Source organism: Rhipicephalus sanguineus, chromosome 1 (genome assembly GCF_013339695.2).
Source record: "Rhipicephalus sanguineus isolate Rsan-2018 chromosome 1, BIME_Rsan_1.4, whole genome shotgun sequence".
In the NCBI taxonomy this organism is placed as follows: domain Eukaryota; kingdom Metazoa; phylum Arthropoda; class Arachnida; order Ixodida; family Ixodidae; genus Rhipicephalus; species Rhipicephalus sanguineus.
This window is the reverse complement of record NC_051176.1, coordinates 132903274-132918787: the sequence shown is the minus strand read 5'-3', so window position 1 is coordinate 132918787 and position 15514 is coordinate 132903274. Positions and strand designations below refer to the sequence as shown.

The window sequence follows — 15514 nt, the reverse complement described above, 5'->3', positions numbered from 1 at the left end:
AGAATTGTAAAAACTTGGATCCCCTCTCGTTATCTATGTGAGTGTCTATATCTTCGGGCGACAACACAACTGCGTATGGGGAAGTGGGGGGAGGGTGGGATTTCCACATTATAGTAGATGGATCAGCACACTTCGGACAACTCACGGGGCCTTCAGGTCCCCAGGTCCTGGTTACAAAATGCGTAAGGCAAGGAAGAGCACATATCCATAAATACAGAAATATCTTTTAACCAAGGTTTACGTAAACATGCCGTTATCTAGTTTTTATGCATCACACGACTTAGGACTTCGCTAGCTCTTTTATTTTTTTCTAGGCCTGCACGCCACTGTTTTGCCAGTTTTTCTTGGAACGGGCGCACTGGACATAGTGCCTTAAGTGTTTACATAGCATCGCACTTATTTTCACACTCATTCCCTCAGTGCGAGTATGGCGGAGGAGCAGCCATAAATACACGCTGACCCGTGTTCGCAAGAGTCTTAAATTTTCACTTGTACATTATGCTTAAACTAGTCGAGCCGCCTTCATTCCTCAAGCGAAAAGCAAAATGTGAGGTGGGCCTGCTCGCTCTTGCTGGTTGCATTGCGGAGAAAACCGATCGCCTAGACATAACGTAAACTGCCACGTGCGCGCACTATAGTGAGCGATTATACCTAATCTCACTCGATGACACAAAAAGAACTGAATAGCTAAGGGAAATCAGTGATAGAAAGAAGTGTCCCTGATGCTACCAGGCTGCGAAGTCCTATTAGTGCACTTTCGTAATCACTGAAAAGCGTTGCTATATCCATATACATTAAACATCCAATATTCAATAGCTACACTCCTACGTAACCACCGCTTCCGAGTTTGCCACGCCTCTCAGATGCACGCCCGGAATTCCCACTGTAACCCACATAAGATTAAAGAAATAAAAAAAACAGGATAGACACGTTCAACTTCAATGCACATACAAATAAATTCTGAACACAGCTTAATATAACACAAATGTGCTGTGGTGAGATCTGCCAGCGCAACATATGCGTTATGGACGGAAGCTCACTTTGGTGTAAAGCAAGTTTTCTTAACTTTAGCTCTTTCCACCAAGCACAATAATGCAGGTGTCGTACATATACTTCAACACAAATGTCGTAGGGCAGGAGCAATATAGTGAAGCTATCATCCAATAGTAGCTCCCGTAGACTTCGACGGGACGTTGATGTCAGTGCCACCCGTCTCGAGCAGCTTGGATATCAGGTACCGGTTCTTGCGCATTGGCGACAGAGGCACCACACACAGCGTGACTTCGGGTTTTCCGGTGTTAAGCAGCTGATCGACCTGAGGCCGCGACATGCCGTCCACCGACGTGCCGTTGATTTCGAAGACTACGTCACCCGGGAAGACCATCTTGTTGTTGCAACTGGCGACGTCGGCACGCTGGAAGCGAATCACGCACATGCTTAAGTTGTAAAAAAAATACTATATATATATATATATATATATATATATATATATATATATATATATACACGCACACACGGAGGCACTTCTCATATTTTGGAATCTATGCAAATCAATATGCGTAAAGCGGCGGGCAATTAAATAATGCAAAACTGTTCGTCCTTTGCGTCCTGTAGCACACCCTGTTACATAACTGCCCGGAAAATAAGCGAGACGCGCAAACCATCTCCAGTCGGTGAACTTAAGCCATTTCTGGGATCAGGCCAATCTACCGTTGCACTACCTTCAAGACCGGCCAGGTACTAGGAAAAAAGTCGATCAAGCAGACGTGCCAAACATTTGAAAGAAGGTATATGAACCTTCGCCTTAGCTGCATGTATTATGCTCTTGAAGGGTATATTGGTTTCACTAAAAACATTTCCCTCTAAAGGGGACCATGAGGCGATGCGAAGCCGGTGCACTTGCACGATCGCGTTCCGTTGGCGTTCTTTGGGCATGCTACCGACCTCGCGTCGTGGAACGCGAAGAGGAACGCTTCGCGCGTCTTGTCTTCCCTCTAGCCTGGCCGTTAGTTCTCACAGGGCGAGCGGGGAACGCAGTCGGCAGGCATGCGAGAGGGGGGCAGCGTAGGAGAGGAGAGAGAGGGGGAGGGGACGCGCATGCGCTGGTGCTCATCGCGGCGTTGCTCAGGAGAGAATCTCGGCATGTCTAGCCCGCGTTTCAGAGGAAGAGTGGAAAGGGGGAGGGGATAGGGAAAGTGGAGAGGGGCAAATGGGAGAGGGAAAATGGAGAGGGGATGGGGAGAGGGAGAGTGGAGAGGGTATGCGCATGCGCAATGTGGGTGGTCACGCCGCACACCACCACCACCACCACCACCACCGGATTCCGCCATAAGATACTTCGCATCTAATATTTAGGTATTTCCTGTCAGGCTTCACGATCAATCCCGTGGAGCACGGAGCCTGCCACCGACGCCATCGTTTATAAGCGTCAGATATTAAGAGATACTACGTAATCCGATTCGTAATATGTGCTGTCCATGTGAGCAGCCACGGTGAGCAACAGCAGCCATGGGGAGAAATATCCGGGAAGTATTCAGCTGGAACATTTCGCTTTAAAAGTAGAAGTAGGTACTGATTGTCGATTTTCCATCCCGAATCAAGGGAACGGTCATAAGAGGTTGTTTAAAAACGCTGTTTGTCCATTTTCTTATGGTCCGTCTTTGCGCGCTGTTCACCGACCAGCCCACGCCGTCACGGTGTTGCCTTAGAAGGCCCACTCTATTGGAGTAATTTGAATACTTTAACCGGGCACACGGGCGCACAGGCTTTCAGTATTCGCGCGAATGTTTTCACATTCGATCACCATCGAAGGTCGGTCACCGCGACCAAGAATCGAAGTCGAGGCCTTGTGCTCAGCAGCGGACCATGCACGGCGATCGTAGGCAGTGAACAGTTGGCGTGAAGTAAGATGCTGTTCAGTTGTTACTTGTTACACTCAGTTATGCCTGCAAGCTCTCGATACCTCGTTAATGCGTTTAGCTGGGCTGGTTGGTACTGGTTTAATGAGTCCCTTTTTTATAGTGAACACACACCACTAAAGACTACACAGAAACACAGGATAGCCGCTAGACTTCAACTGAGTGTTAATCGACATTCCAGGAGGCATAATATGTACATTTGGTCTCTTTTGGCCTCACGCATGGTCTCTTTTGCACAGATAATTTCCGTCATTGTCAACGCAATGGACGGGATGCTAACACACGTTTCACCCGCCCTGTGGTTCTCAAGAGCTACTATCTCTCTCCCTCCCTCTATGTTGTAGAACTCGCGATTTTGTGCGTCCCTGTAGTGCCGGTGAGAACACGCATTGGTCGTGTAAGCGTGTACTATATGGCGAATGAAATAAACGCGAACAGTGCGAAATCTACGTCCTCTGCTGTTTCGCATTTCTTTTCAAGTGTTTGTAGCCTGGATGGTGATGAAAAGCCAATACAGTCATTCATGATACAATCAAGGATCAGCTAGCATCTTTTTTTATTGCCATCAAGGTCAGAGCGCGATGAAAACAGCGCACCGTGCTGTTCGCGTATTGAAGCGCAACTTTCCATGCAAACCCTCCCGGATTTCTATTGCCTTGTTGATATATTGCTGTTTAGCTCACGTTTAAAAAATCGTACTAATTAACGGAACGAATGTCGCGAAAATTCACTGCGAGTGTTTCATCTTACCTGTGGCGCAGAGGCAAGATTAAGGTTCTATCACGTCTTGTCTTGCAATTCAACGCGTTTCAACGCTTTAAATGCAGATCCAACACTCTTTTCTACTCGTTCTTTCCTAAAACAATAAGAGATTGGAACAGTTTAACAGACGACTTAGTAAATGTAACAGATAATGATTTATTTTTTTTTATGTTGGGAAATTGTTCTTGCATCAACAAATGTATGTACTACGTGTCTCGAAATTGTATTTGGTGATCTATACTCATGTTGCTCCTGATAATGTTTTGTTGATATTTCTATATGTGTGTATATATCCCTGCAAGCGTTCCTTTAATCTGGTTATGTCTTTGTTCCCCCCCCCTACGTAATGCCTATATGGCGATGTAGGTAATCTGTAAATAAATAAATAAATAAGTTTTAACGCAGAATAAAACTTCTTATCCTGAAAGTTTTACCATGATGACCGGAAAGTGCGTTTTTGAATAAAATCTGAAGCGCGTCTCTCGTCGTAATGCACTACTTCTAGCTCATGAAAGCTTTGCGTGTGTAACCAACATCCTCTGTCTGTGGGATCTACACTAGTCTCATATGCATTAGACTACCATTTATTTCGTTCGCTAGCGTTTACGTACTCTATATTCGTCTTATGGCGATGGCGCCATGAAAACGCATGATCGAAAAGCAGGACAGCGTCATTTTATAAACAACAAAATGGCGACAGGAAAGACATTTCAATGTATAGCCTATCTATAGGATTCAAGAAATAAGACGACGTCGTAACATAACAGAATGAAGAAATACAGAGGCTATGCGGTTATTAGTCGTATCATCACACTAGCTGCGCCCGCATTCTGAAATGAACAAACTGCTTTACAGCAGCGCATTGCTTTTATTTTGTGGAGCGATCATGCCGCAGGCGACCATGCTTTTCCGAAAATTATCTAGCCTTCGCTTCTATGACCATATATATGTGTCACCATGTCATTGTAGTAGTCTCCAAAGCTATCGAATGGTTACAGTATAGGTCGGAGTATATTTGCACTTTGATAGACACAGCGCATCGCTAATTCACCACTGATAAACTTAACGAGTCTCGCAATACTTGAAGTCTATTATACAGGGTGCTTCAGCTATCTTGCGCATAGTATACAAAAACAAACATATGCGCTACCGATGTGGAATTGGCCCAGTTGTGTTCCGAGCTGTACGCAGCACGTCAGCACATGTTTCCAATTCGCCAAGCTGGGTAACTAACAAAGATTGCCTAATTTTAGCAACTCTAACAAAAAATACTATATTAAAAGCTTTCAACATTTGTTCTGAAACGTCGGAATATTTCGTCCCTGCTAAGATAACTGCCAATCCGATAAACTGGGTAATTAACAAAGATTGCGTAACTAGCCTTTAAATAGTAACTCGAACGAAAAATATTCAATAGAAAAGTCGTAAAGTTTGTTCAGCAACTTCGGATTATTTTATCTATGCTAAGGTAACTGTATGTTTAATTTTTTACAGCTTTTCTTTCCATCCAGCGAAATATTTACCATGGTAAAACTTTACGCAGGTTAGCTGAAACACCTGTATGTTCAGGCGTGTCCTCTGAGCCTCACCAACAGCATGAAGCACTTTGACGATCGCTTGAGTTTCTCGTCTGTGACGTCAACGTCGAGGATGGTGACACCGTACGTCTTACCGCCGGTGGAGCTGCCCGGGGCGGCCTTAACAACGGCGGATTCCCGGGGTATGCTGCGCATGATGCCCAGCATGTCTCGGCGGCTCGTCAGCAGCCGGTACGGACTCGATGCCATCACCGATATCGCCAGCTGCTCGCCGACGCTACTAATGATCTTGTTGATCTGGGCCAGTGGTGTTTCCCCAACCGGGACGCCATTCACGTTCATGAGGACGTCCAGGGGTAGCACCTTGGCCACGTCGGCAGGTGAGCCTTTGGTCACCGCCTATGCAGCCATCGGCACAAAGAGAAGGCGGCGCCTGTCAGCGTCACGAAAGCGTGGTGCAGCTATGCCATAGCTGTACAGCGATTGAAGAAGCAGTATCCATAAGTAATTGGAAACTGCAGCCATACTAACATTTTAAATGTGAATGCATTTCTTAGTCGGGCTATGTAAGGCATCCGGCGTTGTCCGCGGCGCCCTCTCCCATAGCAACAGCTGCGGGCGCGCGCGCTTATCCTCGCCCCTAGCCACCGGAGCATGTGGTGCGAGAGAGTGTAGGAGAGGGTAGGTGCAGTGCTTCGCCGCTCCTTCTCTCGCCGTTCGCTCTCTCTCCTCCCTGCGCCCCACTCTTCCGTCCGCTCGCGCCTCACTCTCGACCGTTCGCTGGCTGGGGGCCTCTCAAGAACATCCGGAAATGTGTGCTCGAGACGCCGCTGTGAAACGCCAACGCCGAGCCGAGAACGCTGGCGCCCCACTCTCCCGTCCGCTCGCGCCTCACTCTCGACCGTTCGCTGGCTGGGCGCCTCTCAAGAACATCCGGAAATGTGTGCTCGAGACGCCGCTGTGAAACGCCAACGCCGAGCCGAGAACGCTGGCGCCTCACTCTCAACCGTTCGCTGGCTGGGCGCCTCTCAAGGCGATGGCAGAAGTCGGTGAAGGCGAATGTCTGACGGCAACGGTACCCTCTTTCGTCGCAAGAAATGCATTCGCATTTCCTCACGATTCCCTTCGGGGAGGTGGGGGCATTTTTTTTCTTCTCTGCCTTTGCTGTTGCTGTGCTCTTCATTTGTTCTGGCTTTAGTCACAGACCTTTAATCAGCTTGTGAACTTGAAAACAGGCCAGCCAGTTATTCAAGGCTTTTTTTTTCTTGTCACCTTTCACGCAATTAAAGCTTGCGTGTATTAGAACTACGGTATACATCCATATACGGGCTTGGCAAAAGTTTAACCCTCGCTACGATTATTAACTAAAAAAAATCCGGAAGTTAAACTTTTGCCCACGAATATTGTGTCGGAACACTTTTTTTTTTCAGCGCTCGAAAAGCATACCAGGCTTAACCATTGCGCATTATCAAGAATCACGTGCATAAGCACAACGAATGTTTAAGAAATATTTAGTGCAACTTCTCCGTGACTGAACTACATAATTTTTCTTCTGTTGTAAATGCCTGTAAAATACCTGGGACCATTTCACAGCTGTTATACCTGTTTCACAGCTGTAAAATACCTGGGACCATTTCACAGCTGTTCACAGCTGTTTCACAGCTGCTCGTATAACTAACATCAGCCTGCCTCCTTCGGAAGTAGACGGAATTTCTTCTTACAAACAATTTTAGCACACTAGGTTTTTATGTCGGCGTGAATAATGGTCAGCGCAATATGACGAAGCTCAAGGGTTAAAAAAAAACGCTACAGAGGCGCGTGAGCGCGAAGCTCACGCCTTCTCTGGCATTCTACAACTGCACATAAAATATTTCAAATTGGTAATTTAACTTCGCAAAGCCACGCCATCCTTATGAAATAACTCATTATCGGAGCACACCCTATGCATACCTCAGGGGCGTAGCCAGGGGGGGGGGGGGGCTTATGGGGCTTCAGCCCCCCCCCCCCCGAAATTTTTCGTGCTCTCATACACCATCAACCAGCGGCGTCACCGGGTGGTGGGACTTATTGGGCTTCAGCCTGATTATCACTTATTTAATTATTTATCTTTTTCTGACCCTCAAAATGTTAGCAGAAGCAAGTTTGATATCGGGCTCTACACAGATGGCTCAAAATTGGATGATGACACAAAACATCAACTGCTAGCTTCTCCTTGGATTCCTCCGCCATGCTATATGTTTAAGTCTATGAACGATTTTAAGCAGAAACGAAGGTTTACGTGGCTTGGCTGGACAGGTACCGATGGCTTAGCTACTCAGCGCTTCAAGAGGGTGCGTTTTGCCGAGTGTGTGTCCTTTTTAGCAGAAGTGAGATTGGCAAGGGCCAACATGCGCGCACTAAGGCCCTCGTATCCAAGCCATTCCAAAAGTGGAAGCACGTCCTCGAAGTCTTCGGCGCACATGAAGTCACTAAATATCACACTGACGCTCATCTGGTAGCCGATAGTTTTCTTCAAACCTTCTCAGGATATGTGCCCAGTGTTGTTGATCAGCTGGACCATGGCAGGCAAATTCAAATAAGAGAGACCCGAAGGAAGTTACAGCCTATTGTTGAGACAGTTCTCTTTTGCAGGCGGCAAGGTGTGGCTCTCTGTGGACATAGAGACAGTGGTCCAATGGATTCAAGCACAGCCTCCTCTACAAATACAGGCAACTTCAGAGAGCTGCTTCGCATGCGCGCAGATTGTGGCGACACAGATCTAAAAAAGCATTTGGAAAGTTGCCCAAATAAGGCCTCATATTTTAGTCCAGATGTACAAAACCACATTATAGAAATCTCTGCTGCAATCATCAAGGAAAGCCTAGTCGCAAAAGTAAACGCTGCAGGCTGCTTCTCCATACTTGCTGATAAAACGACGGATGTTGCTGGTATCGAGCAGCTTCAACGTACCTTAATAAGGATGCGAACGGATCGAAGAAGTGTTCTTAGGCTTTGTGCCAATTCACGACCAAATAGCCGGGCCCTCGCCGACACCATCATAAGGCTCCTTATAGAAATGGGAATTAACATGCAGCATCTCCGTGGTCAAGGCTACGATGGTGCAAGTTCGATGGCCGACAAAACGAATGGTGTTCAAGCTGCTGTCCGTGAGAAATATCCAGCCGCACTCTATGTACTCACTGCGCGTGTCACTCCCTTAATCTAGTTGTGTGTGCGGCATGCTCCATCATAGACATTCGAAACTGTTTTGGGACTCTGAAGGTGACGTCAGTCTTTTTCCGTAAATCTTCTAGCCGCTCACACGTTTTGCCAAAAATGATAAGTCTGAGCTGGTCCTGAGTCTACAAGGCAGCGCCTTTTGGGACTATGCGAAACGCGCTGGGCCGAGAAGCATGATGCAGTGCTTTCATTTGTGAGCCTCTTTGAGCCGTTGATCGCAGCACTAGAGGAGATTAAGTTTAACGGAAATGGCGAAAGTCCAGTGCAGGCAAACAGCCTAATGTTGGCACTCTTTTCACCAGCGTTCCTTGTAAGCCTGCATGTGACGGAGCAGGTGTTAGCACTGACTTTGCCACTGTCAAAGAAGCTGCAGACGAGGAGTATCGACATGAGCGCTGCCATTGACGACATAGAAGTGATACAGCAGACAATTGAAAGTGACCGCAACAACACGAATGCTTCTGTCTCAAAAATATTTGCACAAGTGCAGGCATTAGCAGAAAAACTGAATGTTTGACTGAAGCCGTCGAGCCGGTGTCCGGAAGCAAAACCTTGGGAGCAATGCATTCGAAAGCGCGGAAGAATATTTTCGCAGAACCCTGTTCATTCCGTTCATGGACCACGTACTAGCCCAGTTAAACCAACGGTTCGAAAAGCACAGGGCACATCTAAAGGACTTTTCAATAATTGTACCATCCGCAATACCACCAATGCAAGATGATCGGGAGAAAGGAGCAGAAAATCTCCTGACCGTTCTTGCGCATGACGTCGAAACGACGGCTGGTTTTGGAGAACTGCGACTATGGTGGACAAAGTGGGCGAACAAAGCAGCAAACCAGCGCCCCGGTACTGGAACCGACGCCCTCTCTCATTGCGACAGCAGGTTCTATGCGAATGTGTACAAGCTACTCCGGATTCTAGTCGCCCTTCCAGTGACCAGTGCCAGCGCAGAGAGAACGTTTTCAAGCATGAGGTTACTTAAGAACTACTTACGCTCCACGATGTCTGAGGAACGCATGGTTGGCCAGGCACTTCTGTACGCCCACAGAAATGTCGACATCACCGTTTCGCTAAGCTTCCTCGCCGGGTCAACGTTGTCCTTTGATACCGAGCAGGACAAAAATCAGCGCAAACGAAACGAAAAGACACTGCTGTTCCAGGGTTCAGGTCAATGAGCCCGTAATTCTGACGCAATATTATTGTTCACCACCTTTTAAAGCCGTGAGGATTTTGTACCTTTTAGCAGTTAACACTGTGACCTAATATAAGCATAAGAATACGGGCATCAGGTGGACATTACCAGCCAATCGACAGCTTCACCTTGTTCACTGAGAGGTCGGCATACGCGGCGTTACCAAACAAATTCAACTATTGGGAAGCCGTACTAGCAGCATTGTTTGTTACTTTCATTTGTCGTTCTTGTTCTTCATTGCTTTTCGAACTAGAAGCGGCAACCTTCCTTTTATATTGAGTGCACAATAGTGGTTCGCACTTTTAAAACAGTTTTGAAATAGTTTCTTTCGTTATTTCTGCGCTCTTCCTTTATAGTTCTGTCCACATGGTGCGTCCGAGACAGCAGCTTGGCCCAAGGACATATCAGTTGGGCATTATGTATAGTGATCATTGCTTAGTTCCGTTTATTGATTGCATATTTAAATGTACATTTGTGAAGTTTTGCGTAAGCGTACTGCGCACTGTTTCCGGTGACTTATGTTTTGCCCGTATTCGAGGTGTACTTTCCCATTCTTGGTTTTCCCTGGCCGCATCATTTGTGCAAAAAGATGAACATTTTGCGTAAACAATCTGCATTAAAATATTTCATCTCGTCCTGGTTATTTCATGGACTTCATTTTTTTGTTATCAGGCGCTTCTTCAGTTCAAAACTAATGCAGTTCCGAAGTTTACGTGATATTTGCCGTACCTGTTACGCACACACACAAAAAATATTGAAAAGATTGAAGACAGTTATTCCTGGAAAGATATTGCGGGCATGCCAACGTAATGTTTTTACGAAAAAAACACATTTCTTACTCGTTCTTAACAGAGGGCAGCATTCAAGAAGTGGTTTGCAGCATCTAATACAAATTGTCACTGGTAATACATGTTAATGGTAATACCAGTGACAATGTATGTACATGGTAATACATGTACATACCCACGCCGCTTATGGAAAATTATGAAACCGGACGACAAAATCACAGTCTCTCTTTGTGACACTTCTGGATCCCCCGTTGCCGACTGCGACGTTTTATCCGTCAACTCTGCATTTTGTTCCGTCTTTACTAACGAACCTAACAACGAAGTTCCTGATTTTCCGCATTTTGCTTTTCTGCCAATGCCAAAGATTGAATTCAATTCAGAGGGAATTGTAAAAGTTATTAACCAAATAAAGAACTCTTCGTCATGCGGTATAGATGGCATAAACGCCAAAATTCTGAAAAATACTAAACATGTATGCAGTTCCATATTGTCAATCCTTTTTCAGCAGTCACTCGACACAGGTGAAGTCCCATTAGACTGGAGAGTTGGGAAGGTCATTCCGGTCTTCAAGAAAGGTGACCGCTCATTTGCAGGTAATTACCGACCAATCTCGCTCACTAGTGTTTGTTCAAAGATCATGCAACACGTCATCTTTTCTCATATTGCTGCATTTTTATCATCCGTAAACTTCTTTCACCCAAACCAACATAGCTTTCGTAAAGGTCACTCATGCGAGACCCAACTAACATTATTCCTGCACGACATTCACCTTCATATGGACCGTAACATCCCAATTGACACACTGTTCTTAGATTTTGAAAAAGCCTTCGATAAGGTACCCCACTCCCGTCTCCTTCTAAAAACCTCGCGTCTAAACCTTCATCGGCATGTTTTTAACTGGATTAAAGCATTCCTAACAAACCGTAAACAATTCGTGCATGTTAATGATCACTCCTCCGACCTCTCGCATGTCTTCTCCGGCGTGCCCCAGGGCACCGTCCTAGGGCCTCTTTTATTCCTAATATACACTAACGATGTTCCGCTTTCCGTTAAATCTAACATCCGTCTTTTTGCTGATGATTGTGTCCTCTACCGCCCTATAAATAACCCCACCGATATCTCCTCTCTACAGCATGACCTCTCACGCATTCAGCAGTGGTGTACCACCTGGTTGATGTCCCTTAATGCGAAAAAAACATTACTAATTTCTTTCCATCGTCGCCGAAACCACACGCCGGCTACTTACACAATCAACAACTGTCATATAGCTGCTACTGACTCGATTAAATACCTGGGTGTCCATCTTTCGAGTGACCTATCTTGGGGCGACCATATAAATCACATAATTCACTCCGCTAACGGCGCTCTCGGGTACATACGCCGTAACATTTCCATGGCATCACCTTCCGTTAAACTACTCGCTTATAAAACCATTGTCAGACCAAAACCTGAGTATGCATCTGCTGTCTTTGACCCCCACCAAACTAATCATATCGAAATACTTGAGTCAGTACAGAACCGAGCAACCAGATTCATTGTTTCAGATTGTTCCCGCTACTCGGGCGTCTCCGCCCTCAAATCCCAGTTAAATCTTTCTACCCTCGCTCTTCGTCGTCGTATTGCACGTCTCTGCCTTTTTCACAGATTCCTTTATTCAAACCGGCGTGACAACCACCTCATCCAGCCGGTCCATCGAGGTCATCGCACAAATCATCCAAATGCTGTGATTCCGCCACGTGCCCACACCACCTCATTTCAGCAGCCCTTCTTTTTGCGCACCGCCCGACACTGGAATGACCTTCCGAACGAAGCAGCAGTCATCCGCGATTTTGCGCGCTTCAAAAATGCCATCCAGGAAGCAGACTCAACCAGATCCTAACATACACTTTCATCGATACGCCATTTTATGACGCCCACCCCCTCATGTAAAGTCCCACACGGGACCTTTGAGGATATAATAAATAAATAAATAAATAAAATAAATAAATAAATAAATAAATGTTATTCATATACTTAGTCGTTCTAAAAATTCAATGAGGAGGTCGCGCTGCAACGTGAGCCCCCCCCCCCCCCCCCCCCCGAACAAAATTCCTGGCTACGCCACTGGCATACCTATAGTTTTCGTCGTGCTTAGAAAACCTGCGTGAGATTGGCTTGCATGTGTTTAGGTTCTGCTCCCATACTGCTGTTATGTTATATTTATGCCATATTTGTTCTAAATGAGAGGCACGAAAGATTAATGCGTATTAGTTCTTGACAAATGACCCGAGACCACGCACGTGGTCACGTTCGTTACTTGGGCTCAAGGGAAGTTCAGGATAAGTCGAAAGCGATCTTAGTGTTTTTTTTATTGCGATAAAGAACGCGCTGCTTACTGGCAGTCGGTGTCATTTAATAAGTACTGCATAAATCATGACCCTAAGTCCGTACGTCACACTTTGTATAGCGCGTGTGCGCTGTATTTCTGTAGCTCCTTCCACTTCTATGTTATTGTGTTTTAATGTTCTGTCTAAACTCCATTTCATAAATCCTGTGCAACGCTGTGGAAGCTAGCGAGACTTATTGCAGTACACGGTTTCGAACCAAAAATAGTTCAAGAAATTTACCACCCGTAATGCCATTCTTTTTTGTTGTTAATGTTTTAAGGCTCACTAATAAATGATGGTGCTTCGTGCCTTACGAATAAACAAAGCCCGTTATTTATACAGTTGTCAATAGGTTGTTCTGGATCGCTTAACGTCTATTGCTGCATTGCGATCGCCGCGATTGGCTCCGGCAGTGCGCAGCCGGAAATGATCGTGGAGGCCAAGCACGAAACGCGCGGACTTACACATTTTGCTGACCGAACTTCTTGCCTTGCTTCCACAACGTTGCACAGGCCCCGAAAAGTCTCAAGTTCTAGCGATCGCCGCAGAGGGCGAAAAAATCGACCGCGGCAAGTTCCATGGATATGTGCGCAGAGTGGAGCTACTGACTCCTCTTTTAGCGGTCGGCTATCTTAGTTTGCATTTTCCCTGCTAGAGGCGCTAAACCATCCAAGTTTTCCCCTTTAAGAAATTGTTTTGCGCAAGCCAGTGATATATTCAAACACGTTGTTTTGCTTCGGACAACTAGAGAGTTAATTATATTTAGACTTTATTTGTATAGCTGCTTTTTAATTGAAGTATCAACGTTTTAAGACTTCAGTGATGACTAACTGGAACAAAATCCAATTTGTATCGATCTTCTCCGTGGCCGTTGGCGTTCAAATTGTTCGGCGGCCTCGTAAATGCGGAAGCAACTTTCGCATTATTTCGCAGACGTCGTTTTAGTCTTTAGAGCAATAGTAGCTCACTCAGTTTACCGGCGAATTTAGGAATGCCGCAGCGATCGAGATCGAGGGTTACGTTCGACGCTTTCATAGAGTCGACCTGTTGATGCCGGACCGTAAACAAGTAAACCGACGCGTCAGTTATGCTCTTGTTCAATGGCCCGTCATCGTTTCTTTGATATGTTTTTACTAATGACAAACACATAAACCACATATTGTTCTGCGTCAGCTTTGCATTGCCGTGTAACTTTCACATGCGACACGTCTGGTTTGTGATTTCGGTGTACTGTATGTACTTAAAGGGATTGTCTATAGCGCGTGATTTGCAATAGGACGCCTAGGCATTTTGAAGTGGCTATGCGTGCAGCGTTTCTAATAAGCGAGCACAAGTTTTTTAAAAGAGATCAAATATCCGCGAGGGGTGCGAACAGCGGTGGTTATTGAACGTAATTGTAATCGCATTAGGTGAGAGAGAACGTTTAAGTGCTTTGGAGCTAGTTCTTCATGAATAATTACATTGTGTGAAACATTTAGATTATTATCAGCAGTGCTTAAAGTCAAGGCGGCCTAAAGTTAATGGGGTCTCTGGGGGTCTCATACCTCTCCATCGGTATTGAGATCTGAGACCCACCTCGCCAGAATGTAGGGGTGTGTGTGTTGGGACCGTCGAGATTGTTGAGAAACTCTTATCTTTTTTCTTGTGTCACGGCTACTATAAAATCCAACTTTTTTAACAAATTTTGCCTGATGAGTATTTTGTACCTTCCACCCTGTAACGGCAGTGATTTCGCGAATAATATTTCTTACGTTACAAGTGTCGAAGCTTCGTTTCGCTGCTTCCGTAGATGGTAAGTTTCATTGTTTACTTGATTGAAAGTGTGTATTTCATCTGATGTGGTTTTTTTCTAAAGCGGATATAGAATTAATGTAATGATGTGTACTTTCAGAATACCAAGATTTCCCCGACTTCTCTCCAGAGCTCTCAGCATCAAGGCGTGAGACCAGTAAGCGGGAGCTTTCCAAAAATAAAGCACAATGCCATTGCTCCTGCTTAAATTTGTATAGTGATATACAGCATTCTTTTCCAGTGCCCCTCAATATCTCTCCACCAATACAAAAGCCAGCATCCCAGGGGGCACAGGAGCCATTGCCAACAGCACCAACTACACAGAGTAGGTATTCTTCCTCTTATTAAAGCAAGATTAATGCAAGATTACATAGTAATTCCAGTAAGTGTGCCTTCGTTCTACAAAACAAAAAGGAAATATTCCCACATACATCCCCAGTACATAAATATTGGCACTACAACTGGTTAATGCTACAGCGCATTACATTAAATGGATGCTTTTATTAAATAAATGCACTTTTGTTTTAACGTTTTACTATCTGCCACTGGGTGTGTGCCTACTTTTGGCCAGCCATATACGTGGCTGTGTAACAAAAATACATTTTGCCTGTGTTTATTTTCTTGTCGTAATATGCAAAACCACCAAATTAGACTTTTACACTAGCCTGACCTGGTATTTCAATTTGGGCATAGCTTGCAAATTTTGTGAAAGATGCACACGAATTTACAAGTAATAATACGTTGCATTAAAATGCAAATTACCAAACATAGCAAACCATTTAACCAAAGCGTAAGTTTTAAAACCTCTTGCTTAGACTTAACATTAGTGATGTGGCTTTTTGATTTTCCAGGAACCTCTAGAGCCAGGACCAGTACCCGGAAGGTGCTCACTCCACGTTCTATGAAGAGGCTTCAGCGCTACTGCGACGAGAACTCCCAC

General features: G+C 45.4%; 1 protein-coding gene across 1 annotated transcript in view; it reads right to left on the bottom strand.

Annotated features, from left to right (window-relative positions):
- Positions 1 to 1156: 1156 nt before the first annotated feature.
- The window catches only part of LOC119398474 (microtubule-associated serine/threonine-protein kinase 3-like), a 36063-nt gene continuing 21705 nt past the window's right edge, over positions 1157 to 15514 (bottom strand). Inside the window, exons 11-12 of the mRNA XM_049412094.1 lie at positions 5270 to 5617; positions 1157 to 1414 (exon numbers count right to left, since the gene is read on the bottom strand). Of these exons, the coding sequence (XP_049268051.1) occupies positions 1157 to 1414; positions 5270 to 5617 (606 nt within the window). The remainder of the gene's footprint in view (positions 1415 to 5269; positions 5618 to 15514) is intronic.